The sequence below is a fragment of the Salvelinus fontinalis genome, chromosome 13, assembly GCF_029448725.1.
Source record: "Salvelinus fontinalis isolate EN_2023a chromosome 13, ASM2944872v1, whole genome shotgun sequence".
NCBI lineage: Eukaryota > Metazoa > Chordata > Actinopteri > Salmoniformes > Salmonidae > Salvelinus > Salvelinus fontinalis.
Genome location: NC_074677.1, coordinates 22,021,775 through 22,049,324, shown reverse-complemented (window position 1 = coordinate 22,049,324; position 27,550 = coordinate 22,021,775). Strand labels below are relative to the sequence as shown.

Here is a 27,550-nt window from a genome sequence, read left to right as displayed (position 1 = left end):
AAATCATCACTTGGTCTGGCCTGAAGCTGTTGCTAGAGAACTTGTAACATTGTATCAGCTAGCCTAGTCCTTGTTCCTGCACCAGTGTGTTTGGGAAATAAATGTTTTTTATGACGTTTCCACTGTATATATGCAATCATCAGATCATGATATTTTGCTCTTTTACACCGAGGCTTGGTGATTATCGAGGCCGGGAGTGTTGGAACGATTTTTCAAATACTGAGGAACTATCATTTGCAATGGATGTTAAAAAAAAAAAAAACGGACTTTGTTAAATGTTTGACATTTTTCGTTGACTTGTGTGAGGCGAGGAATCGGATTGGTGTACATCGTGAGTTAAGACAATCAGACATTGCCAAATGGACGCATCATATCTTCGCCACACTCCCCTTCTTCTTGATGCAAAATTTTAAATTTTACTGTTTTTTTTAATGTAACCTTTTATTTAACTAGGCAAGTCAGTTAAGAACAAATTCTTATTTACAATGACGGTATACTCCGGCTAAACCCGGACGACACTGGGCCAATTGTGCACCGCCCTATGGGACTCCCAATCACGGCTGGATGTGATACATCCTGGATACGAACCAGGGACAGTAGTGACGCCTCTTGCACTGAGATGCAGTGTCTTAGACCGCTACTACAACTACGACAACTACTACAACTACTCGACACATTATCTTCACACATTTTAGACGCTTTTCATTTGACAGTCACAACTCAATCAGCTAGCTCTATTGCCATGCGCAATACCCAAATTGGGCCTCCCAATAAATGTTTCGCTGTCCAGACTGCATCAGATACATGGTCTATACATACTGAGACAGACAGGGGTCCCTGTTTCGCTGTCCAGACTGCATCAGATACATGGTCTATACATACTGAGACAGACAGGGTCCCTGTTTCACTGTCCAGACTGCATCAGATACATGGTCTATACATACTGAGACAGACAGGGGTCCCTGTTTCGCTGTCCAGACAGCATCAGATACATGGTCTATACATACTGAGACAGACAGGGGTCCCTGTTTCGCTGTCCAGACAGCATCAGATACATGGTCTATACATACTGAGACAGACAGGGGTCCCTGTTTCGCTTGTCAGACAGCATCAGATACATGGTCTATACATACTGAGACAGACAGGGGTCCCTGTTTCGCTGTCCAGACTGCATCAGATACATGGTCTATACATACTGAGACAGACAGGGGTCCCTGTTTCGCTGTCCAGACTGCATCAAATACATGGTCTATACATACTGAGACAGACAGGGGTCCCTGTTTCGCTGTCCAGACTGCATCAGATACATGGTCTATACATACTGAGACAGACAGGGGTCCCTGTTTCGCTGTCCAGACTGCATCAGATACATGGTCTATACATACTGAGACAGACAGGGGTCCCTGTTTCGCTTGTCAGACAGCATCAGATACATGGTCTTTACATACTGAGACAGACAGGGGTCCCTGTTTCGCTGTCCAGACTGCATCAGATACATGGTCTATACATACTGAGACAGACAGGGGTCCCTGTTTCGCTGTCCAGACTGCATCAGATACATGGTCTATACATACTGAGACAGACAGGGGTCCCTGTTTCACTGTCCAGACTGCATCAGATACATGGTCTATACATACTGAGACAGACAGGGGTCCCTGTTTCGCTGTCCAGACTGCATCAGATACATGGTCTATACATACTGAGACAGACAGGGGTCCCTGTTTCGCTGTCCAGACTGCATCAGATACATGGTCTATACATACTGAGACAGACAGGGGTCCCTGTTTCGCTGTCCAGACAGCATCAGATACATGGTCTATACATACTGAGACAGACAGGGGTCCCTGTTTCGCTGTCCAGACTGCATCAGATACATGGTCTATACATACTGAGACAGACAGGGGTCCCTGTTTCGCTGTCCAGACTGCATCAGATACATGGTCTATACATACTGAGACAGACAGGGGTCCCTGTTTCGCTGTCCAGACTGCATCAGATACATGGTCTATACATACTGAGACAGACAGGGGTCCCTGTTTCGCTGTCCAGACTGCATCAGATACATGGTCTATACATACTGAGACAGACAGGGGGCCCTGTTTCGCTGTCCAGACTGCATCAGATACATGGTCTATACATACTGAGACAGACAGGGGTCCCTGTTTCGCTGTCCAGACTGCATCAAATACATGGTCTATACATACTGAGACAGACAGGGGTCCCTGTTTCGCTGTCCAGACTGCATCAGATACATGGTCTATACATACTGAGACAGACAGGGGTCCCTGTTTCGCTGTCCAGACTGCATCAGATACATGGTCTATACATACTGAGACAGACAGGGGTCCCTGTTTCGCTGTCCAGACTGCATCAGATACATGGTCTATACATACTGAGACAGACAGGGGTCCCTGTTTCGCTGTCCAGACTGCATCAGATACATGGTCTATACATACTGAGACAGACAGGGGGCCCTGTTTCGCTCGCTCGGATGCTTTAACTGAGATTGATGTTTCTTTCTGTCGCAGCTTGTATCAATATTTCAATATTTTATTTGGACTAGCAAGGAGGTACGGTAGGGCGGGCTGGTTCCTAGGGGAAAACCTGGTTCAGTCTGCTTTCCACCAGACACTGGGAGATAAATTCACATTTCAGCAGGACAATAACCTAAAACACAATGCCAAATCTACACTGGAGTTGCTTTCCAAGAAGACCGTATATGTTCCTGAGTGGCCGAGTTACAGTTTTGACTTAAATATACTTGAAATCTATGGGAAGACCTGAAAATTGTTGTATAGCAATGATCAACAACCAACTTGACAGAGCTTGAAGAATTTTTAAAAGAATAATGGGGCTAAACGCTTGTGCGCAAGTGTGGAAAGCTCTTAGAGATTTAGTTGAAGTCAGAAGTTTACATACACTTAGGTTGGCGTTAATAAAACTTCTGATTTGAAATAATTTGAGTCAATTGGAGGTGGACTTATGGATGTATTTCAAGGCCTACCTTCAAACTCAGTGCCTCTTTGCTTGACATCATGGGGAAATCAAAAGAAATCAGCCAAGACCTCAGAAAAAAAATTGTAGACCTCCACAAGTCTGGTTCATCCTTGGGAGCAATTTCCAAATGCCAGAAGGTACCACGTTCATCTGTACAAACAATAGTACGCAAGTATAAACACCATGGGACCACGCAGCCGTCATTCCGCTCAGGAAGGAGACGCATTCTGTCTCCTAGATATGAACATACTTTGGTGCGCAAAGTGCAAATCAATCCCAGAACAACAGCAAAGGACCTTGTGAAGATGCTGGAGGAAACGGGTACAAAAGTATCTAAATCCACAGTAAAACGAGTCCTATATCGACATAACCTTAAAAGGCCGCTCAGCAAGGAAGAAGCCACTGCTCCAAAACCGCCATAAAAAAGCCAGAGTACGGTTTGCAACTGCACATGGGGACAAAGATGGTACTTTTTGGAGAAATATCCTCTGGTCTGATGAAACAAAAATAGAACGGTTTGGCCATAACGACCATCATTATGTTTGGAGGAAAATGGGGGATGCTTGCAAGCCGAAGAACACCATCCCAACCGTGAAGCACGAGGGTGGCAGCATCATGTTGTGGGGGTGCTTTGAGGGACTGGTGCACTTCACAAAACAGATGGCATCATGAGGGAAGAAAATTATGTGGATATATTGAAGCAGCATCTCAAGACATCAGTCAGGAAGTTAAAGCTTGGTCCCAAATGGACAATGACCCCAAGCATACTTCCAAAGTTGTGGCAAATGGCTTAAGGACAACAAAGTCAAGGTATTGGAGTGGCCATCACAAAGCCCTGACCTCAATCCCATAGAAAATGGCAAGGAGGCCTGCAAACCAGACTCCGTTACACCGACTCTGTCAGGAGGGAGGAGGAATGGGCCAAAATTCACCCAACTTATTTTGGGACGCTTGTGAAAGGCATCACAAAACATTTGACCCAAGTTAAACAATTTAAAGGCAATGCTACCAAATACTAATTGAGTGTATGTAAACTTCTGACCCACTGGGAATGTGATGAAAGAAATAAAAGCTGAAATAAATAATTCTCTCTACTATTATTCTGACATGTCACATTCTTAAAATAAAGTGGTGATCCTAACTGACCCAAGACAGATCATTTTTACTAGGATTAAATTTCAGGAATTGTGAAAAACTGAGTTTAAATGTATTTGGCTAAGGTGTATGTAAACTTCCGACTTCAACTGTACCTAGAAAGACTCACAGCTGTAATCGCTGCCAAAGTGGCTTCTACAAAGTAACGACTCAGGGATGTGAATACTTAATAAATGAGATATTTCTATATTTTATTTTCAATAAATTTGCTACAAATTAAAAAAAACATATTTTCCCTTTGACATTATGGGGTTTTGTGTGTAGATGGGTTTGATCAATTTTGAATTCAGTCGGTAACACAACAACATTTGGAATAAGTCAAGGGGTATGAATACTTTCTGAAGTCACTGTATGTATTCAACCCTCGGAGTCAATACATGTTAGAATCCCCTTTGGCAGTGATTCCACTGTGAGTCTTTCTGGGTAAGTCTCTAAGAGCTTTCCACAACTGGATTGTATAATATTTGCATTTATTTTTTAAACTCTTCAAGCTCTGTCAAGTTGGTTGCACGATCATTGTTGGACAGCCGTTGTCAAGTGTTGACATAGATTTTCAAGACGATTTAAGATTCAAAACGTTAACTAGGCCACTCAGGAACATTCAAGGTCATCATGGTAAGCAAGTCCAGTCTATATTTGGCCATGAGTTTTAGGTTATTGTCCTGCTGAAAGAGGAATTTGTCTCCTAGTGTCTGTTGGAAAGTAGACTGAACCAGGTTTTCCTCTAGGATTACTGCTTAGCTCTATTCCATTTATTTTTATCCAGAAAAACTCCATAGTCCTTGCCGATGACAAACAAATCAATAACATGATGCAGCCACCACCATGCTTGAAAATATGAAGAGTGAATATGTGCATGAAATTCACTACTTGACTGAGGGACCTTACAGATAATTGTATGTGTGGGGTACAGAGATGAGTTAGTCATTTAGAAATCATGTTAACCACTAACTATTATTGCATACAGAGTCCATGCAACTTATTATGTGACTTGTTAATCCTGCTTTTTACATGTGGGGAATCTCAATACATGTGACTGGAACCAGAGCTATTGGCTTATGCATACCATGAGTTTTTTTGTGCCTTTTCATTCCTTTCACTGTTGTGCGGTTGATCAGCCATGTTGTTTCAGCCTAGATGTTGGCTGACGTTACCATGTTGACCTAATTTATTACAGAGCATAGCAGTTCTGTCTCCCATTACTCTAACCTTCCATTAGTTATATCTGTCAGGTAAACCCCCCCCCCCCCCCCCCCCCCTATCTGGCTCAGCTGAACTGTGACAGTGTAGGTTAGAAACGATGGTGTGCTCTCTGAGTCCCTGATGGTGTGCTCTCTGAGTCCCTGAAAACATTGCCTCACGTTTATCACTGATCAGCTGCATTAGCCCCGGCTCTAATGTTGCTTTGTCTTTCTTTCCCCCTGTTTTCTCAAATGCATTCTTCTCCTTCTTTTCGAATTAGAGTTATGTTGTCAGCTGGTTAATCTTTTATCCCTGAGTGCTTTTGGGTGTGTCTTTTGTGTTGTCATAATCCGTTCAAGCTGCTTCTCGAATCAGGATAGATCTTGAGAACCCTTTTTACTCATTAGTCAATTTAATGACTGTCTTTATATCCTATAGTTGCCGCACGCTCTGCCACTTCTTCTGACAGTTGAGAGGAGAAAGTTGAGAAGAGCCCAGCTGTTTCCTGGCAGGTCTGCTCTGTTTCCTGGCAGGTCTGCTGATGGTGATGAGTAGAGCCCAGCTGTTTCCTGGCTCTCTGCTCTGTGACTGGCAGGTCTGCTCTGTGACTGGCAGGTCTGCTCTGTGACTGGCAGGTCTGCTCTGTGACTGGCAGGTCTGCTCTGTGACTGGCAGGTTTGCTGATGGTGATAGGAGTGAAATGGGGCCTGACAGGAAATGGCTGATTGTTGTGTAGACTCCACACTGAGCTTTAAGGGCAACAGGAGCCCTCACAACCTGCTCCCAGAACAGGCTCAATCTGATCAGAGGAGTTAGCCTAGGCCCTTGCTGGACATCTAGGCTAAATCAAAGGTCTGTTAAGACCAGCCTTTCCACTACCTATCCTCCCACCACCACTCTAATACTCAAAACACACTGTATAATACCAGGAAGCCATGCCTCGTGCAGAATATCCATCTGTGATAGAGGTCATAGTTCACATTGGTTACCCACCAGTGTCGTTCGGTGTCGTGTGTTTCCTGTCTCTTGTAGCACTAACGTGGTGATGAACTACTCTGAGATCGAGTCCAAGGTGCGAGAGGTCACCAACGATGACCCCTGGGGTCCCTCTGGACAGCTCATGGGAGAGATCGCCAAGTAAGGGACAACCACAGCACAACGCTCAGTCCAATCACATTTGCATAACTAGCGTAGCAGTTGTGGCTTTACAGGTACTCCCTAATCCCATCCATATTTCTGATGTTCCTCTCAGGTCGACGTTCATGTACGAGCAGTTCCCTGAGGTCATGAACATGCTGTGGACCAGAATGCTGAAGGACAATAAGAAGAACTGGAGAAGAGTTTACAAGGTGCCGAGTCTCTGTTCCACTGCTTATGTTTCAGTCATACGATCATGTTGCCTGTGGTGAGGAAGCATAGTGTCATGTTGCCTGTGGTGAGGAAGCCTAGTGCCATGTTACCTGTGGTGAGGAAGCCTAGTGTCATGTTGCCTGTGGAGAGGAAACCTAGTGTCATGTTGCCTGTGGTGAGGAAGCCTAGTGCCATGTTACCTGTGGTGAGGAAGCCTAGTGTCATGTTGCCTGTGGAGAGGAAACCTAGTGTCATGTTGCCTGTGGAGAGGAAGCCTAGTGTCATGTTGCCTGTGGAGAGGAAGCATAGTGTCATGTTGCCTGTGGAGAGGAAGCCTAGTGTCATGTTGCCTGTGGTGAGGAAGCCTAGTGCCATGTTACCTGTGGTGAGGAAGCCTAGTGTCATGTTGCCTGTGGTGAGGAAGCCTAGTGTCATGTTGCCTGTGGAGAGGAAGCCTAGTGCCATGTTGCCTGTGGTGAGGAAGCCTAGTGCCATGTTGCCTGTGGCGAGGAAGCCTAGTGTCATGTTGCCTGTGGTGAGGAAGCCTAGTGTCATGTTGCCTGTGGTGAGGAAGCCTAGTGCCATGTTGCCTGTGGAGAGGAAGCCTAGTGTCATGTTGCCTGTGGAGAGGAAGCCTAGTGTCATTTTGCCTGTGGTGAGGAAGCCTAGTGCCATGTTGCCTGTGGTGAGGAAGCCTAGTGTCATGTTGCCTGTGGAGAGGAAGCCTAGTGTCATGTTGCCTGTGGTGAGGAAGCCTAGTGTCATGTTGCCTGTGGTGAGGAAGCCTAGTGTCATGTTGCCTGTGGTGAGGAAGCCTAGTGTCATGTTGCCTGTGGTGAGGAAGCCTAGTGCCATGTTGCCTGTAGAGAGGAAGCCTAGTGTCATGTTGCCTGTGGTGAGGAAGCCTAGTGTCATTTTGCCTGTGGTGAGGAAGCCTAGTGTCATTTTGCCTGTGGTGAGGAAGCCTAGTGCCATGTTGCCTGTGGTGAGGAAGCCTAGTGCCATGTTGCCTGTGGTGAGGAAGCCTAGTGCCATGTTGCCTGTGGTGAGGAAGCCTAGTGCCATGTTGCCTGCGGAGAGGAAGCCTAGTGTCATGTTGCCTGTGGAGAGGAAGCCTAGTGTCATGTTGCCTGCAGAGAGGAAGCCTAGTGTCATGTTGCCTGTGGAGAGGAAGCCTAGTGTCATGTTGCCTGCGGAGAGGAAGCCTAGTGCCATGTTGCCTGTGGAGAGGAAGCCTAGTGTCATTTTGCCTGTGGAGAGGAAGCCTAGTGTCATGTTGACTGTAGTGAGGAAGCCTAGTGCCATGTTGCCTGTAGAGAGGAAGCCTAGTGCCATGTTACCTGTGGTGAGGAAGCCTAGTGTCATGTCGCCTGTGGTGAGGAAGCCTAGTGTCATGTTGCCTGTGGAGAGGAAGCCTAGTGTCATGTTGCCTGTGTTGAGGAAGCCTAGTGTCATGTTGCCTGTGGTGAGGAAGCCTAGTGCCATGTTGCCTGTGGTGAGGAAGCCTAGTGCCATGTTGCCTGTGGTGAGGAAGCCTAGTGCCATGTTGCCTGTGGTGAGGAAGCCTAGTGCCATGTTGCCTGTGGTGAGGAAGCCTAGTGTCATGTTGCCTGTGGTGAGGAAGCCTAGTGCCATGTTGCCTGTGGTGAGGAAGCCTAGTGCCATGTTGCCTGTGGTGAGGAAGCCTAGTGTCATGTTGCCTGCGGAGAGGAAGCCTAGTGCCATGTTGCCTCTAACAGATGCTCCTCTCCTCCAGGCCTTACTACTATTGGCATATCTCATCAGGAACGGATCGGAGCGAGTTGTCACCAGCGCGAGGGAACACATCTACGACCTTCGCTCCTTAGAAAACTACCATTTTGTTGGTAAGCAATCATTTGGGGCTGGCGCTACACAGCAGCACTGAAAGACCAAGAGCAGTGTGAACTCTAAGCCTGGGTAGTGATTCCATAACCATCCCCACGCCTCTCTTCTACACCAATCAGGCTGTCCTCAGTGATGAGGCTCTTGGTTTCAGATGGAACACCCAGGAGTATTCATTAGTGAGGAAGTTTCCATGGCCACAGCTGGAGTACTGAAGAGTCAGCCAGATGCAAGTCATGTTCTGGTTTTCAACCTGGTATATATGTACATATATAATGTGCACAAGTTAAGAGTATGTAAATGATCAACTTGAGTGGCTCCTTGGATACTAACTTTATGCATTTGTGATTTGCTATGACAGAGGTGAAAACCTTGGATGGTTTTTGAACATGTTTTGTGTGGCCGAGCCTGCATCTGTTTTCAGTGGTACAACAACACATGCTTTGTGTGGCCGAGCCTGCATCTGTTTTCAGTGGTACAACAACACATGCTTTGTGTGGCCGAGCCTGCATCTGTTTTCAGTGGTACAACAACACATGCTTTGTGTGGCCGAGCCTGCATCTGTTTTCAGTGGTACAACAACACATGCTTTGTGTGGCCGAGCCTGCATCTGTTTTCAGTGGTACAACAACACATGCTTTGGAGCCTAATGGCATCACAGGAATGTGAGAAACTCTGAAAATGTATGTTCCAAACATGGACGACTTGGTTCCTCTCTTATTTTTGGTAGTTTTTGAGGAATGAGAGGAATGAGATCGCATCACCATCACTTTTGATATGCTCAGGGAAGTGCTGTTTTAGAGGCGCATGTTGCTTCAACCGTTTTGGTTCCGCTTAGTGTTGCAGTGGAACGTTCTACATGTTGTGAATATCAGAGCGGATCTACGTACCACAGTTTGCTTTACAACTCCACCTCACTGACCCTCAGAGAATCCTCTTGTTATGTACAGAGTTCCAGTGAGTGACTGAATGACTGAAAGTGCATCGTTTGGTCAGACCAGTCACCTAGTAATGTCAGTTAAGTGTCTAGGCTGATCTACATGCCAGACAAGCCTGTCTAGAGAGACACACTAATCTCTGATAAACGTCAGATAAAGTTTTAGGTACATTAAAAGGACAGGTAACCGTGCTATACATTCTCAGACAACCTAAAGGTTACTAGGTGCCCTTTCAGACTCCCTCCACCTACCCAAGGATGTCAGAGTACAAAAATCAGTTAACCACCTAACTGGGTAACTAAATTTAACCTTGCGTAATACCCTAGATGCAGTCACACCCCTAAAAACAAAAAACATTTGTAATAAGAAACTAGCTCCCTGCTAAACAGAAAATACCAGAGCCCTGAAGCAAGCTTCCAGAAAATTGGAACGGAAATGGCGCTACACCAAACAAAGTCTTCCGACTAGCTTGGAAAGACAGTACCGTACAGTATCGAAGAGCCCTCACTGCTGCTCGATCATCCTATTTTTTCAACTTAATTGAGGATAATAAGAACAATAAAAAAAAAGCTAACTAAAAAACAGCATTCCCCAAGAGAGGATGGCTTTCACTTCAGCAGTGATAAATTCATGAACTTCTTTGACGAAAAGATCATGATCATTAGAAAGCAAATGAAGGACTCCTTTTTAAATCTGCGCATTTCTCCAAAGCTCCGTTGTCCTGAGTCTGCACAACACTGCAAACCTAGGATCAAGGGAGACACTCAAGTTTTCTTAATACTATATCTCTTGACACATTGATGAACATAGTCTTGGCCTCTAAACCTTCAAGCTGTATACTGGACCCTATTCCAACTAAACTACTGAAAGAGCTGCTTCCTGTGCTTGGCCCTCCTATGTTGAACATAATAAATGGTTCTCTATCCACCGGATGTGTACCAAACTCACTAAGTGGCAGTAATAAAGCCTCTCTTGAAAAAGCCTAACCTTGACCCAGAAAATATTTTTAAAACTATCGGCCTATATCGAATCTTCCATTCCTCTCCTCAAATTTTTTTGAAAAAGCTGTTGCGCAGCACTGCCTTCCTGAAGACAATGTATATGAAACGCTTCAGTCTGGTTTTAGACCCCATCATAGCACTGAGACTGCACTCGTAAAGGTGGTAAATTAAATTTTAATGGCGTCATACCAAGGCTCTGCATTTGTCCTCGTGCTCCTAGACCTTAGTCAGTCCCTCCAGGCAGTACAGTGAACAGATATCAATCTCAATTGCCGATAAAAATAACGAAACAATTTCCAAGTGTTTTTGGAAACTAGAGAGGGTCGACAATCAACAGTCACTTCGAATCAACAAAGCATATGAGAATGTCAGAACAGTTCCCATAGCAGCGGCAGATCACCATGACTGAAGTGGTAGCGGGGAAGACTGTGGCAAGCGCTGAAAGAATCAAGGTGAGTGGCGTTTTACTCAAACTTTTACTCCGCTAACCTTGGCTTTAGTAGGGTGGTCGACACACTGCTCTCCCCAGTCTGTCTATGGAGAGCGCTGCTCAAAGCACTGAGTGCAATTTGGCAGTTTTGCCGTTTTTAAACTCTCTTTAAAACTTAAAACGGATCACGAAAGCACAATTTTTCTGGATTTAAAAAAAATGGAATAATAATCAACCACAACTATTTTTACGTGTTCTGTTCTTCATCTTACGACCCTTTCAGAAAAAAATCACAATCTCAAGAATTTTGAAGACAACTTATTAGAAAGAAAAATCAATCCTCAAACTGAAAGTGATTGATCAGCTATGAATCTATTGGTTTTTTGAGAGCATTTTTGGCTGCAGAAATCACACACAAAAAAATGCGAAATCCTGGACGGGCTGCTTTTGATACCATCGATTACCACATTCTTTTGGAGAGATTGTAAACCCAAATTGGACTACACAGAGAAGTTCTGGTCTGATTTTGATCTTATCTGTCTTATCAGTTTGTCTCTGTGAATGGTTTGTCTTCTGACAAATCAACTGTAAATGTCGGGTGTTCCTCAAGGTTCCGTTTTAGGACCACTATTGTTTTCACTATATATTTTACCTCTTGGTGATGTCATTCAGGAAAATAATGTTAATTTTCACTCCTATGCAGACGATACACAGCTGTACCTTTCGATGAGACATGGTGAAGCCCCAAAATTGCCCTCCCTGGAAGCCTGTGTTTCAGACACAAGGAAGTGGATGGCGGCAAGTTTTTTACTTTTAAACAAAGAGATCTTCTGTTGGATCTGACAATCTTGATGGTTGTACAGTCATCTCAAATAAAACTGTGAAGGACCTCGGCATTACTTTGGACCCTGATCTCTCTTTTGATGAACATATCAAGAATATTTCAAGGACAGCTTTTTTCCATCTTCGTAACAAAACAAAAAATCTGAAACTTTCTGTCCAAAAATTATGCAAAAAATGTAATCCATGCTTTTGTCACTTCTAGATTAGACTACTGCAATGCTCTACTTTTCAGCTACCCGGATAAAGCACTAAATAAACTTCAGTTAGTGCTAAACACGGCTGCTAGAATCTTTACTAGATCCAAAAAATGTGATCATATTACTCCAATGTTAGCCTTTCCACTGGCTTCCTGTTAAGGCTAGGGCTGATTTCAAGGTTCTACTGCAAACCTACAAAACATTACATGGGCTTGCTCCTACCTATCTGTCCGATTTTGGTCCTGCCGTACATACCTACACGTACGCTACGGTCACAAGATGCAGGCATCCTTACTGTCCCTAGAATGTTTAAGCCAACAGATGGAGGCAGGGCTTTCTCCTATAGAGCTCCATGGTCTGCCTATCCATGTGAGAGACGCAGACTCGGTCTCGACCTTTAAGTCTTTATAGAAGACTCATCTCTTCAGTAGGTCCTATGATTGAGTGTAGTCTGGCCCAGGGATGTGAAGGTGAACGGAAAGGCACTGGAGCGATGAACCGCCCTTGCTGTCTCTGCCTGGCCGGTTCCACTCTCTCCACTGGGATTCTCTGCCTCTAACCCTATTACGGGGGCTGAGTCACTGGCTTACTGGTGCTCTTCCATGCCATCCCTAGGAGGGGTGTGTCACTTGAGTGGGTTGAGTCACTGACGTGATTTTCCTGTCCGGGTTGGCGCCCCCCTCATGTTCGTGCCGCGGGGGAGATCTTTGTGGGCTTAACTCAGCCTCGTCTCAGGTTAGTAGGTTGGTGGTTGAAGATATCCCTCTAGTGGTGTGGGGGCTGTGCTTTGGCAAAGTGGGTGGGGTTATATCCTGCCTGTTTGGCCCTGTCCGGGGGTATCGTCGGACAGGGCCACAGTGTTTCCCGACCCCTCCTGTCTCAGCCTCCAGTATTTATGCTGCAATAGTTTGTGTCAGGAGGCTAGGCTCAGTCTGTTATATCTGGAGTATTTATTCTGTCTTATCTGGTGCCCTGTGTGAATTTAAGTATGCTCCCTCTAATTATCTCTTTCTCTATTCTCTCGGAGGACCTGAGCCCTAGGGCCATGCCTCAGGACTACCTGCCTGATGACTCCTTGCTATCCCCAGTCCACCTGGTCATGCTGCTGCTCCAGTTTCAACTGTTCTGCCTGCGGCTATGGAACCCCGACCTGTTCACTGGACGTGCTACCTTGTCCCAGACCTGCTGTTTTGGACTTTCTCTCTACTGCACCTGCTGTCTCTAACTCTGAATGATCGGCTATGAAAAGCCAACTGACATTTTACTCCTAAGGTGCTGACCTGTTGCACCCTCTACAACCACTGTGATTATTATTATCTGACCCTGCTGGTCATCTATGAACATTTGAACATCTTGGCCATGTTCTGTTATAATCTCCACCCGGCACAGCCAGAAGAGGACTGGCCACCCCTCAGAGCCTGATTTCTCTAGGTTTCTTCCTAGGTTCCGGCCTTTCTAGGGAGTTTTTCCTAGCCACCGTGCTTCTACATCTGCATTGCTTGCTGTTTGGGGTTTTAGGCTGGACAGCACTTTGTGACATCGGCTGATGTAAAAAGAGCTTTATAAATACATTTGATTGATTGAACTGTCCCTTTAGGATAGGTAGACAGAAATGTGGATTCTCTCTCTTTAGAAGTACAGTTTGTGTATCAGTGGTCCTGTGTGGCTCAGTTGGTAGAGCATGGTGCTTGCAACGCCAGGGTTGTGGGTTCGATTCCCACTGCAGACAAGTTAAAGGAAAAACAATGTATCCACTCACTACTGTAAGTCACTCTTGATTCGAGAAATTCACAACTCTGCCTCTGTTTCAAGCATTGTGTTTTATATTATTTTATTCGTAATCCAATACCATATGGAAATTAATTTAGGATAATGGCATTTAACTTCGGGATTGGTGTCCCTTCCACGGGACGGTTGAGCTAACGTAGGCTAATGCGATTAGCATGAGGTTGTAAGTAACAAGAACAATTTCCGGGACATAGACATATCTGATATTGGCAGAAAGCTTAAATTCTTGTTAATCTAACTGCACTGTCCAATTTACAGTAGCTATTACAGTGAAAGAATATCATGCTATTGTTTGAGGAGAGTGCACAATTTTGAACATGACAAGTTATTAATAAACAAATTAGGCACATTTGGGCAGTCTTGATACAACATTTTGAACAAAAATACAATGGTTCATTGGATCAGTCTTAAACCTTGCACATACACTGATGCCATCTAGTGGCCAAACTCAGAATTGTACCTGGGCTGGAATAATACATTATGGCCTTTCTCTTGGAATTTCAAAGATGATGGTACAAAAAAAAACCACAAAAGAACGGTTGTTTTTTTCTTTGTATTAACTTTTACCAGATCTATTGTGTTATATTATACTACATTCCTTTCACATTTCCACAAACTTCAAAGTGTTTCCTTTCAAATGGTACCAAGAATATGCATATCCTTGCTTCAGGGCGTGAGCTATAGGCAGTTAGATTTGGGAATGTAATTTTAGGCGAAAATTGAGAAAAAAAAGGGGTAATACTTAAATATTTGAGTAAGGGGCTAACAGATTTACTGTAGGTCTATGTTAATCTTTTTTCATGCTTCGCTCTCAAGAGTTAGCATTTGGTGCATGGCATGAGCACTCACTAGGCTCTGTTACATAAAGTCCCCACTGAGACAAATACTGTCTCCAGGACAGGCCTGTTGTGGCAGTAAAACAATGGTGCCTGTGTTCCTCCTCCTGAAGAAGCTTCATAAAGGCCTGGTCCCAAGCTCTACCAGACCCTCATCCAAAGCTGCTTTGGCCTGGAGCTGCACTGCACTGTTCTGTTCTTTTTCTCGCTCTCACTCGCTCTCTTGCTCTCTCATTCTCTCTCTCTCTCTCATTCTCTCTCGCTCTCTCATTCTCTCTCGCTCTCTCTCGCTCTCACTCGCTCTCTTGCTCTCATTCTCTCTCTCTCTCTCATTCTCTCTCGCTCTCTCATTCTCTCTCGCTCTCTCATTCTCTCTCGCTCTCTCATTCTCTCTCGCTCTCTCATTCTCTCTCGCTCTCTCATTCTCTCTCATTCTCTCTCGCTCTCTCTCGCTCTCACTCGCTCTCTTGCTCTCATTCTCTCTCGCTCTCTCATTCTCTCTCGCTCTCTCATTCTCTCTCGCTCTCTCATTCTCTCTCGCTCTCTCTCGCTCTCACTCGCTCTCTTGCTCTCATTCTCTCTCGCTCTCTCATTCTCTCTCGCTCTCACTCGCTCTCTTGCTCTCTCATTCTCTCTCGCTCTCTCTCGCTCTCACTCGCTCTCTTGCTCTCTCATTCTCTCTCATTCTCTCTCGCTCTCACTCGCTCTCTTGCTCTCTCATTCTCTCTCGCTCTCTCATTCTCTCTCGCTCTCTCATTCTCTCTCGCTCTCTCATTCTCTCTCGCTCTCTCATTCTCTCTCACTCTCTCATTCTCTCTCGCTCTCTCATTCTCTCTCATTCTCTCTCGTTCTCATTCTCTCTCTCTCAGCCAAAACAAACATCACTTTATTTTCTTCAGTGTTGACTTCCCCTTTAACTGCCTAACCCTGTCACTATGGCGAATGAGAGGTCAGGTTTATGGATGGTGTTGATTCTATTGTCAGTTTTCAATTCAAATGACCCCCACCGTGGTGTAATGTGGGAAGCCAAAAGTGAAATGATTTCCACCCTTTTTTAATTTGGTGAATGCCAGTGTATTAAAGTGTCCGATCGTGTTGTTCCCCCTCCCATCGCCAGATGAGAATGGGAAGGACCAGGGCGTCAACGTGCGTCAGAAGGTGAAGGAGATGGTGGAGTTTGTTCAGGATGACGACCGGCTCCGGGAGGAGAGGAAGAAGGCCAAGAAAAACAAGGACAAGTACATCGGCGTGTCCTCAGACGGCACTGGAGGAGGAGGAGGATTCAACAAGACCAGCTGTAAGTGTCACCACACGGGAGCAGATTATCTGTGATGCTCTGTTGAGAATGTGCTATGCTCTCTCATTTCCATGCACTCACAAATCTGTCATTTACCTCTAGTCCCTGTCACTGTAGTGTACCTCTAGTCACTGTCACTGTAATGTACCTCTAGTCACTGTCACTGTCATTTACCTTTAGTCACTGTAATGTACCTTTAGTCACTGTCACTGTCATTTACCTCTAGTCACTGTCACTGTAATGTACCTCTAGTCACTGTCACTGTAATGTACCTCTAGTCACTGTCACTGTAATGTACCTCTAGTCACTGTCACTGTAATGTACCTCTAGTCACTGTCACTGTAATGTACCTCTAGTCACTGTCACTGTAATGTACCTCTAGTCACTGTCACTGTAATGTACCTCTAGTCACTGTCACTGTAATGTACCTCTAGTCACTGTCACTGTAATGTACCTCTAGTCACTGTCACTGTAATGTACCTCTAGTCACTGTCACTGTAATGTACCTCTAGTGCCTGTAATGTACCTCTAGTCCCTGTGATGTACCTCTAGTCCCTGTGATGTACCTCTAGTCCCTGTAATGTACCTCTAGTCCCTGTAATTTACCTCTAGTACCTGTAATTTACCTCTAGTCCCTGTTACTGTAATTTACCTCTAGTCCATGTTACTGTAATTTATCTCTAGTCCCTGTTACTGAAATTACAGGGAATATAGGTAAATTACAGTAACACGGACTAAAGGTAAATGACAGGGACTAGAGGTTCATTGAAACATGATTTGCCACGGATTAAAAATCGCTCGAATCAAAAGATCAGTGATGAGGAGGAGGAGGCAGCGTGAGAGGAGGGAGGAAGAGGTCTGTGGGGAATAGAGGAAGGCATAGAGGAGCGATATTCTGGAAGCCTTCTGAGACTGCAGACAGAGACCTGCAACAAGACTCACAGTAACAGGGACTAGAGGTAAATTACAGGGACTAGAGGTAAATTACAGGGACTAGAGGTAAATGACAGGGACTAGAGGTAAATTACAGAGACTAGAGGTAAATGACAGGGACTAGAGGTAAATTACAGAGACTAGAGGTAAATTACAGAGACTAGAGGTAAATGACAGAGACTAGAGGTAAATGACAGGGACTAGAGGTAAATGACAGGGACTAGAGGTAAATGACAGGGACTAGAGGTAAATGACAGAGACTAGAGGTAAATGACAGGGACTAGAGGTAAATGACAGGGATTAGAGGTAAATGAATCTCTAGTCCCTGTCATTTACCTCTAGTCCCTGTCATTTACCTCTAGTACTTGTTACAGTAATTTACCTCTAGTCACTGTACCTCTAGTCACTGTAATTTACCTCTAGTCACTGTAATTTACCTCTAGTCCCTGTAATTTACCTCTAGTCCCTGTAATTTACCTCTAGTCCCTGTAATTTACCTCTAGTCTCTGTAATTTACCTCTAGTCCCTGTCATTTACCTCTAGTCTCTGTAATTTACCTCTAGTCCCTGTAATTTACCTCTAGTCCCTGTCATTTACCTCTAGTCCCTGTAATTTACCTCTAGTCTCTGTAATTTACCTCTAGTCTCTGTAATTTACCTCTAGTCCCTGTCATTTACCTCTAGTCTCTGTAATTTACCTCTAGTCCCTGTCATTTACCTCTAGTCCCTGTAATTTACCTCTAGTCCCTGTAATTTACCTCTAGTCCCTGTTACTGTGAGTCTTGTTGCAGGTCTCTGTCTGCAGTCTCAGAAGGCTTCCAGAATATCGCTCCTCTATGCCTTCCTCTATTCCCCACAGACCTCTTCCTCCCTCCTCTCACGCTGCCTCCTCCTCCTCATCACTGATCTTTTGATTCGAGCGATTTTCAATCCGGGGCAAATAATGTCTTCTCACATCTTCATCAGTGAGATTTCTGATCATGTTTGTACGAGAGAAACCTCAACACCCTCACGATGTAACAGAATATATTTTCCCCATATCTGTTTTTGATTCGCTGCTTTCTGATCTGCTATTCCGATATCTAATCAAGGGCGAGTCCCTTGCCATTTCATTAGGATTCGGTTGGAGACACCTGACTGACAGGCTTTATTTTCATGTGCCATTGATTCCACCCTTTGATTTGCTGCTGCGATGTCCCACTTCATTAGTTAAACCAGAGTTCCCATTTGTCAATTAATGATGTGGCAGGGGGGGGGAATTATTTTTGTCGCACAGGATCAAAAATAACACTGCGATGGAGACATTCACATAGAGATGCTCGCTCTGTTTCAGCAGACATACTGTAGCTGTGCAGTGCTTGTGTTGGCAATGGGCCCATCCATTTTCAATGCAGAATAACCAATTATCTGTTGCACATCTTAATTGGCATTCCAGATAGATGCATTGCATTCCCACAGCGGCGCTCATTGTGTTCGTGAAGTGAGGCTCACTCTGCATAGCTACAAAACACGTTATTGGTACCAAACCACACTTGATTTTTCAGCATAAACCTGTACCCCTGTTTCCCCCCTGTCTGCCCCTCTCCTCCCCCTCAGCGGGGGAAATGTTTGACTCTGAGCCCAAGGGGAAGTGGGATGAGGACTGGGACAAGAGCAAAGGAGCCTTCCCCTTCAGTGAGAAGCTGGGAGAAATCAGCGACAAGATCGGCAGCACCATCGACGACACTATCAACAAGTTCCGCAAGAATGAGAGGGATGACTCGCCCGACAGAACCAGGTATTCCTGACTGTATTTAAGGGCAAAAGAAAAGGGAGATGTTATGCTGAACGTGTCCCGGAGACCCCAGGGATCTACACAGCTGATTCAAATGATCAACTCATCAGGCTTTGATTGTCTGAATCAGCAGAGTAGTGCTCACACAAAAAAAACTAAACGTGGACCCCCTGGGGTCCCCGGGACCGAGTTTTGGAAACGCTGGCTTAAGTCAATCCATCTGTTTAATGAGCATTTCTTTCATGTGTGTGTTGTTCTCTTTCTCCCCCCATAGTGGCAACGAGGAGGACAGGGTATCGCGGAACGGCCGGCCGGTGTCGGGGTCAGAGAAGCTGTCGGAGTTCAGAGATGAGGAGGAGACTGTTACAACCACGAGCATCCAGATCAGCCATGCAACGGAGACTACCACCACACGCAAACGGGCCGGCATCCGCTCCAAAACCGTGGACCTGGGGGCCGCTGCACACTACACGGGGGAAAGGGGCAGGCTGGACGCAGACAACGTAAAGGTACCTCTGACCTCTGTGTCTCACTCTGACCCCTGACCTCCCTGTATCTCACTCTGTCCTCCCTGTATCTCACTCTGTCCTCCCTGTATCTCACTCTGTCCTCCCTGTATCTCACTCTGTCCTCCCTGTATCTCACTCTGTCCTCCCTGTATCTCACTCTGGCCTCCCTGTTTCTCCCTCTGTCCTCCCTGTATCTCACTCTGGCCTCCCTGTTTCTCCCTCTGTCCTCCTTGTTTCTCCCTCTGTCCTCCCTATTTCTCCCTCTGTCCTCCCTGTATCTCACTCTGTCCTCCCTGTATCTCACTCTGGCCTCCCTGTATCTCACTCTGACCTAGTGGTCCTGCATGTCAATGTAGGCCAATAGGCTGTGTAGACTCAACAGAACCTGCTTTTGAAGCCTATAGAGACACTGTTGAGTTGTCTGCGGAATCTATTTTCCTCTTTGAGTGTTTCTAGAGACTGTCTCCCGTGGGACAGAAGAAAGCTGTGTTTCATCTCTTCTGACTGTCTAATGACATGATAGAAACGGATGGCAGCAGGACCAGTGAACAGAAGGATCTCCTGGGATGCCTAATCCAAACTGATCTAGACTAAATGACATGGCAGCAGGACCAGTGAACAGAAGGATCTCCTGGGATGCCTAATCCAAACTGATCTAGACTAAATGACATGGCAGCAGGACCAGTGAACAGGAGGAGCTCCTGGGATGCCTAATCCAAACTGTTTCTAGACTAAATGACATGGCAGCAGGACCAGTGAACAGGAGGAGCTCCTGGGATGCCTAATCCAAACTGATCTAGACTAAATGACATGGCCGCAGGACCAGTGAACAGAAGGAGCTCCTGGGATGCCTAATCCAAACTGTTTCTAGACTAAATGACATGGCAGCAGGACCAGTGAACAGGAGGAGCTCCTGGGATGCCTAATCCAAACTGATCTAGACTAAATGACATGGCAGCAGGACCAGTGAACAGGAGGAGCTCCTGGGATGCCTAATCCAAACTGATCTAGACTAAATGACATGGCAGCAGGACCAGTGAACAGGAGGAGCTCCTGGGATGCCTAATCCAAACTGATCTAGACTAAATGACATGGCAGCAGGACCAGTGAACAGGAGGAGCTCCTGGGATGCCTAATCCAAACTGTTTCTAGACTAATGCTGCTCTCTTGTGGCAGCTTTAGGAAGTGTAGCACCGTGTTTTATTCCAACTCAAATTAAAAGTGAACAGCTTGTGTGAGTGTCCTTATCTAAATTCTCTGTGCCCTCTTCAGACGTCTGTTAGCCAGTCTTCAAGCTGTGGCCTTGCAGACCTTCTTATGGTGGACTCTGAGTCCAGTCAGACTGCACCAGCAGGTGAGACCTATCACTCACTCATCTAATGAGCCAGTCAGCCACAGTGCTACACACATTGAGACGAGGTCGCTATATATAAAGTGATAGCACTCTAAAGTAAGATGGCTCAAAGCCATACAGAATCACCACGAACAAGAGGGGAGGGAGCAGGCAGGCCTAAGATGCCAAGATGTCAGACCAGTGTTCCAGGCAGCGTAGGGAGAAAACGGGAGGGGAGGAGAGAACAGGAGAGGAGAGGGAGGAAGAGCATGGCATGGCCAGCTGTCTGAGACTGAGCCAGTGTTTGCTGGGAAGCAAATGATGCATGTTCACACACACAGAGAGCTGCTGCGGTCCCTCGTGTCGTTGCCTTCTCCAACCAAAAGAGCTCGGGCCTGTCTCTCACGCTCAGCCATACACTGGGAGGGAGGGAGGGAGGGAGGGAGGGAGGGAGGGGAGACGATGTCCTCATCTCCTCCACTGATACTGTTCTCACTCTGTGTGTGTGTGTGTGTGTGTGTGTGTGTGTGTGTGTGTGTGTGTGTGTGTGTGTGTGTGTGTGTGTGTGTGTGTGTGTGTGTGTGTGTGTGTGTGTGTGTGTGTGTGTGTGTGTGTGTGTGTGTGTGTGTGTGTGTGTGTGTGTGTGTGTGTGTGTGTGTGTGTGTACCATCCAGGTGGCAGTTCAGACCTCCTCTGTGGTTTTGCTGACTTCTCCTCCCCAGCTGCCTCAGCCAGTCTCCCTTCATCAGCCGGTACGTCTCAGTGCTTCCCCTCTCTATCATCTGAACACACTCTGCTGTCTGTATTACAGCTTCAATCTGAGGCAAGCCACTTCCCAATAACTCCAGCAGAAAACCTTTCCATAAACCTGGTAGCAGCGAGGAGAAAACTGAGGTGAACAGCCATGCCACAGAGGTGTTTAGGGGGAGTCCCGCCTCCCGTCCCTCTCCGTGCCATCTCCTGCCCAGGGGGTTGTGGCTGCGGACCACATGATGTCCTGTGGAAGTGAAGGTGGTGTAATATTGATGTGTCTGGGATGAGACCAGAGGCCCTACCTGCTGAGCCTTATGAGGATAGACACACGTCAGCTCTCATTTCACACAGCTCATGTCCCCCAGCCTCCACCCTCTGCTCTGTGCTGTGTGGATGGATGGATGTGTGGATGGATGGGAGAAAAGAGAGAAGGATGGAGGGGAATGAGAGCCCCAGCAACAAGTCTTTGGCAGTTTATCTGCTATTGTCAGAGTCCTCTCTGGATGTGTGTGTGCACGTTCCTGTGCAGTACCCTCTGGTCCTGGTTTGTAGTCCCGTGCAGTACCCTCTGGTCCTGGTTTGTAGTCCCGTGCAGTACCCTCTGGTCCTGGTTTGTAGTCCCGTGCAGTACCCTCTGGTCCTGGTTTGTAGTCCCATGCAGTACCCTTTGGTCCCGTGCAGTACCCTCTGGTCCTGTGCAGTACCCTCTGGTCCCGTGCAGTACCCTCTGGTCCCGTGCAGTACCCTCTGGTCCCGTGCAGTACCCTCTGGTCCCGTGCAGTACCCTCTGGTCCCGTGCAGTACCCTCTGGTCCCGTGCAGTACCCTCTGGTCCCGTGTAGTACCCTCTGGTCCCGTGCAGTACCCTCTGGTCCCGTGCAGTACCCTCTGGTCCCGTGCAGTACCCTCTGGTCCCGTGCAGTACCCTCTGGTCCCGTGCAGTACCCTCTGGTCCCGTGCAGTACCCTCTGGTCCCGTGCAGTACCCTCTGGTCCCGTGCAGTACCCGCTGGTCCCGTGCAGTACCCGCTGGTCCCGTGCAGTACCCTCTGGTCCCGTGCAGTACCCTCTGGTCCCGTGCAGTACCCGCTGGTCCCGTGAAGTACCCGCTGGTCCCGTGAAGTACCCGCTGGTCCCGTGCAGTACCCTCTGGTCCTGGTCCTGATCCCACTGGGCTGTGTGAGCTGGTACTCCCCTTGGGTCGATCTCTGTTACCTTCACTGTTCACCTGCTGCCTGACAGGGTAGAAAAACTCCCCCTTACAGAAGAAATGGGACATGCCTCATGCCTTGTTAATTTCTCTTCAAGTTTTTGCAAATGCTGAACACTGTGGATAATGAAATCTTCACTCCTTAGGGCCAGGCTCCAGTGGGAAGGGTCAGTTTGGGGATTGGAATGCGTTCTCCAGTCCACCGGCCCCCACCCCACCCTCAGCTGACTTATTTGACCTGATTGGCTCCAATCACACCTCCCTCAGCGCCTCCCAAAGCATGACCTTCTCCATGTGTGGTACCCAGAGTGTGGGTGTCGCCAACCACCGGCCTGCCCTAACCACCGGCCTGCCCATCTCCAGATCACAGGTACGGGTGGCTCACAGGACTCCTCACTACATGAACCATTGTTATAGATGGAAGTGCCTCATTATCATGGAAGAGGTCTACGTTGTGAATACAAAGGATGTATACTATATATACAAAAGTATGTGGACACCCCTTCAAATTGCTTGATTGGCTATTTCAGCCACACCGTTGCTGACAGGTGAATAAAAGCGAGCACACAGCCATGCAAACTCCATAGACAGACATTGGCAGTAGAATGGTCCTTACTAAAGAGCTCAGTGATTTTCAACGTGGCACCGTCATAGGATGCCACCTTTCAGTTGGTCAAATTTCTGTCCTGCTAGAACTGCCCCGGTCACCTGTAAGTGCTGTTATTCTGAAGTGGAAATGTCTAGGAGCAACAACGGCTCAGCCGGGAATTGGTAGGCCACACAAACTCATAGAACGAGACCGTCTGTCCTCGGTTGTAACACTCACTACCGAGTTCCAAACTGCCTCTGTCCTCGGTTGTAACACTCACAACCGAGTTCCAAACTGCCTCTGTCCTCGGTTACAACACTCACAACCGAGTTCCAAACTGCCTCTGTCCTCGGTTACAACACTCACTACCGAGTTCCAAACTGCCTCTGTCCTCGGTTACAACACTCACTACCGAGTTCCAAACTGCCTCTGTCCTCGGTTACAACACTCACTACCGAGTTCCAAACTGCCTCTGTCCTCGGTTACAACACTGACTACCGAGTTCCAAACTGCCTCTGTCCTCGGTTACAACACTGACTACAGAGTTCCAAACTGCCTCTGTCCTCGGTTACAACACTCACAACCGAGTTCCAAACTGCCTCTGTCCTCGGTTACAACACTCACTACCGAGTTCCAAACTGCCTCTGTCCTCGGTTACAACACTCACTACCGAGTTCCAAACTGCCTCTGTCCTCGGTTACAACACTCACTACCGAGTTCCAAACTGCCTCTGTCCTCGGTTACAACACTCACTACCGAGTTCCAAACTGCCTCTGTCCTCGGTTACAACACTCACTACCGAGTTCCAAACTGCCTCTGTCCTCGGTTACAACACTCACTACCGAGTTCCAAACTGCCTCTGTCCTCGGTTACAACACTCACTACTGAGTTCCAATCTGCCTCTGTCCTCGGTTACAACACTCACTACCGAGTTCCAATCTGCCTCTGTCCTCGGTTACAACACTCACTACCGAGTTCCAAACTGCCTCTGTCCTCGGTTACAACACTCACTACCGAGTTCCAAACTGCCTCTGTCCTCGGTTACAACACTCACTACCGAGTTCCAAACTGCCTCTGTCCTCGGTTACAACACTCACTACCGAGTTCCAAACTGCCTCTGTCCATCTGGCAGTCCGACGGATGAATCTGGGTTTGGCGGAGGCCAGGAGAACGCTACCTTCCCCAATGCATAGTGCCAACTGTAAAGATTGGTGGAGGAGGAATAATGTTCCCGGGGATGTTTTTTATGGTTCGGGCCCCTTAGTTCCAGTGAAGGGGAATCTTAACGCTACAGCATACAATGACATTCTAGACAATTATGTGCTTCCAACTTTGTGGCAACAGTTTGGGGGAGACCCTTTCCTGTTCCAGCATTACAATGCCCCTGTGCACAAAGCAAGGTCTATACAGAAACGTTTTTTCGAGATTGTTGTGGAAGAACTTGACTGGCCTGTACAGTACCCTGACCTCAACCCCATCGAACACCTTTGGGATGAATTGGAACGCCAACTGCAAGCCAGGCCTAATCACCCAACATCAGTGCCTGACCTCACTAATGCTCTTGTGGCTAAATGAAAGCAAGTCCCCGCAGCAATGTTCCAACATCTAGTGGAAAGCCTTCCCAGAAGAGTGGAAGCTGTTATAGCAGCAAAGGGGGGGACCAACTCCATATTAATGCCTATGATTTTGGAATGAGATGTTGGACTAGCAGGTGTCCACATACTTTTGGTCATGTAGAGTAGCACCTATGGGCTTTCATATTTTCATGTAGTGTGATTTGTAGGATAGATGATTGTGATAAACTGGCCTGTGTTTTTGTGTTGTCTCTTCTTTGGGTTGTTGTAGAACTTTGGACCAATGCAAGGGGGCTTATTGCCCCAGCACATGGAGCTCCAGAAGCCCTGCCTCCCCTCCACATGGTCAGACCCCAGCGTCAACATTAGCCTGGACTTCCTGTCTCCTGGTATGCAGATGACCACCTGCAAGCCCAGCCTCAACAACATGTTACGACAAGGTCTGTTATTAACTCACTGTCATCACTTATTTCTCTGTTGACCGTCAACTTTAAATTTCTATGTGTCCTTGCAGGAAGGTCTAACTGGCGGTAATATCACCATATTTGTAATTTCAGATCCCCTGCTTTCAGGAGTCCAGCCGCCCATCAACCTGACTCAGAGTTTTGGAGGTCTGAATCTGAACATCCAGGCCACACCCATCAGACTTTCCACCAACCCCATGATGCCCGCCAGTGCCATGGGCCTAGGCATGCCTCCCACCATGGCAACGGGTACCATGGGGATGGGCGCCATGCGAATGGGAGGAGTGCCTGTCAATCAGGGAATTATGGGAGTGAACATGGTTGTGGCCCCCGCAGGCACCCTGGGTATGCCAGGGATGGGCGTAGGGCAGCCCATGGTCAACCCTGCCATGGTCAACCCCGCCATGGTCAACCCTGCCATGGTCAACGCTGCCATGGTGCAAACCAAACAAGATGCCTTCGCCAACTTCGGCAACTTCGGGAAATGAGCGAGCTGAAGGATTTCTGTGGAAGAGTTCTGTTCAGAATACACCATTATGAACGGAAAGCTGCGTACACGGACTACTTGAGAAATATCTAATGGTGTTACCCTTCAATCCCTTCTCTTTATATACACTGAGTGTACAAAACATTAGGAACACCTTCCTAATATTGACTTGCACTCCCTTTTGCCCTCAGAACAGCCTCAGTTCATCGGGGCATGGACTCTACAAGGTGTGGAAAGCGTTCCACAGGGGATGCTGGTCCATGTTGACTCTAATGCTTCCCCACAGTTGTGTCAAGTTGGCTGGATGTCCTTTGGGTGGTGGATCATTCTTGATACACACGGGAAACTGTTGAGCATGAAAAATACCCAGCAGCGTTGCAGTTCTTGCCACAAACCAGTGCGTCTGGCACAAACTACTATGCCCTGTTCACTTAACACCCTATGAATGGCACACTGACACAATCCATGTCTCAAGACATCCTTCTTTAACCCGTCTCCTCCCCTTCATCTATCTGATGGAAGTGGATTTAAGTGACATCATTAAGGGAATATAGTTTTCACCTGGATTCAGCTGGTCAGTCTGTCATGGAAAGAGCAGGTGTCCTTCATGTTTTGCACACTCAGAGAGAGTGTGTGTGTAATCAAGAGTTTGAATTAGTTTTGGGCGGGAAGGGCTTAACATGTTGTATATGGTTGAAAGCATATACATGATACTTTCTTGGTGTTTCTACCAACACCAGATAAATACTTCAGAAAACATGTTAAGGGTGTTACTGTGTCCCTTTTCTACTCTCATGTTGTCATGTCTCTGTTTTCAAACATGTCAGAAGAGTGTTCAGGAATTACCTCACATTGACCATACTTCATGCCGGGACTCAGAACAGGAATGGCAAAATATGTAAATATATTTTGGGTGTGCAAAACAAAAAGTATTATTGCGCTATTAAAGATGTCTTGGAAAGTATGTGCTTTAAGGACAACAGTCCCCCAAGTCATTCAATTCCTCTGTTACTTTTCTTTGTGTTTTCATGTAACATTTATATCTCCAACCTACAGTCTGTTACTGGTGTATGTCTAAACTGCACTTTCTACCATCGTAGTGGGTTAACCATCTGAATCAAGGTTAATATTATGAGTTAACGACGGGGGCTGGTGACCACAAGCAGCAGCAGCTTCTGTTCTGCTTCCCAAATGGCACCGTGAAGGTAACGGGGTTCCATTTGGGCACCGTGAAGGTAACGGGGTTCCATTTGGGCACCGTGAAGGTAACGGGGTTCCATTTGGGCACCGTGAAGGTAACGGGGTTCCATTTGGGCACCGTGAAGGTAACGGGGTTCCATTTGGGCACCGTGAAGGTAACGGGGTTCCATTTGGGCACCGTGAAGGTAACGGGGTTCCATTTGGGCACCGTGAAGGTAACGGGGTTCCATTTGGGCACCGTGAAAGTAACGGGGTTCCATTTGGGCACCGTGGAGGTAACGGGGTTCCATTTGGGCACCGTGGAGGTAACGGGGTTCCATTTGGGCACCGTGAAGGTAACGGGGTTCCATTTGGGCACCGTGAAGGTAACGGGGCTCCATTTGGGCACCGTGAAGGTAACGGGGTTCCATTTGGGCACCGTGAAGGTAACGGGGTTCCATTTGGGCACCGTGAAGGTAACGGGGTTCCATTTGGGCACCGTGAAGGTAACGGGGTTCCATTTGGGCACCGTGAAGGTAACGGGGTTCCATTTGGGCACCGTGAAGGTAACGGGGTTCCATTTGGGCACCGTGAAGGTAACGGGGTTCCATTTGGGCACCGTGAAGGTAACGGGGTTCCATTTGGGCACCGTGAAGGTAACGGCGTTCCATTTGGGACTCCCTGCTTTTCCATCCCAATGGGATCATGTACAGTGGCAGTGTTCCAGTGTTGCCCAGACAGAGACTGTCCTCTCCTTCCTTCTAGGGTGCCTCACAGTAAACCCCATACCTTGTCTCTGATGAGGGATGTGGTCACAAAGGCTGATACAAGAATAAATCAGTATTTGATCGAGATCCTTGATCGTTCTAGT

General features: G+C 46.9%; 1 protein-coding gene and 1 non-coding gene across 3 annotated transcripts in view; both read left to right on the top strand.

Annotated features, from left to right (window-relative positions):
* LOC129868254 (clathrin interactor 1-like) overlaps positions 1-26,464 on the top strand; it is a 43,704-nt gene extending 17,240 nt beyond the window's left edge. Inside the window, exons 2-12 of one of the 2 annotated variants that reach the window (XM_055942061.1) lie at positions 6,367-6,471; positions 6,587-6,683; positions 8,441-8,549; positions 15,698-15,877; positions 18,406-18,586; positions 18,858-19,092; positions 20,365-20,446; positions 21,100-21,177; positions 22,533-22,756; positions 24,821-24,989; positions 25,107-26,464. In XM_055942061.1, coding sequence (XP_055798036.1) covers positions 6,367-6,471; positions 6,587-6,683; positions 8,441-8,549; positions 15,698-15,877; positions 18,406-18,586; positions 18,858-19,092; positions 20,365-20,446; positions 21,100-21,177; positions 22,533-22,756; positions 24,821-24,989; positions 25,107-25,501 — 1,855 coding nt within the window. In that variant the 3' untranslated portion in view covers positions 25,502-26,464. The remainder of the gene's footprint in view (positions 1-6,366; positions 6,472-6,586; positions 6,684-8,440; positions 8,550-15,697; positions 15,878-18,405; positions 18,587-18,857; positions 19,093-20,364; positions 20,447-21,099; positions 21,178-22,532; positions 22,757-24,820; positions 24,990-25,106) is intronic. The other variant, XM_055942062.1, reaches the window with a different exon arrangement.
* trnaa-ugc (transfer RNA alanine (anticodon UGC)) lies at positions 13,612-13,685 on the top strand. The gene has a single exon. It is a non-coding gene; the product is annotated as a tRNA-Ala (tRNA).
* Positions 26,465-27,550: the final 1,086 nt, after the last annotated feature.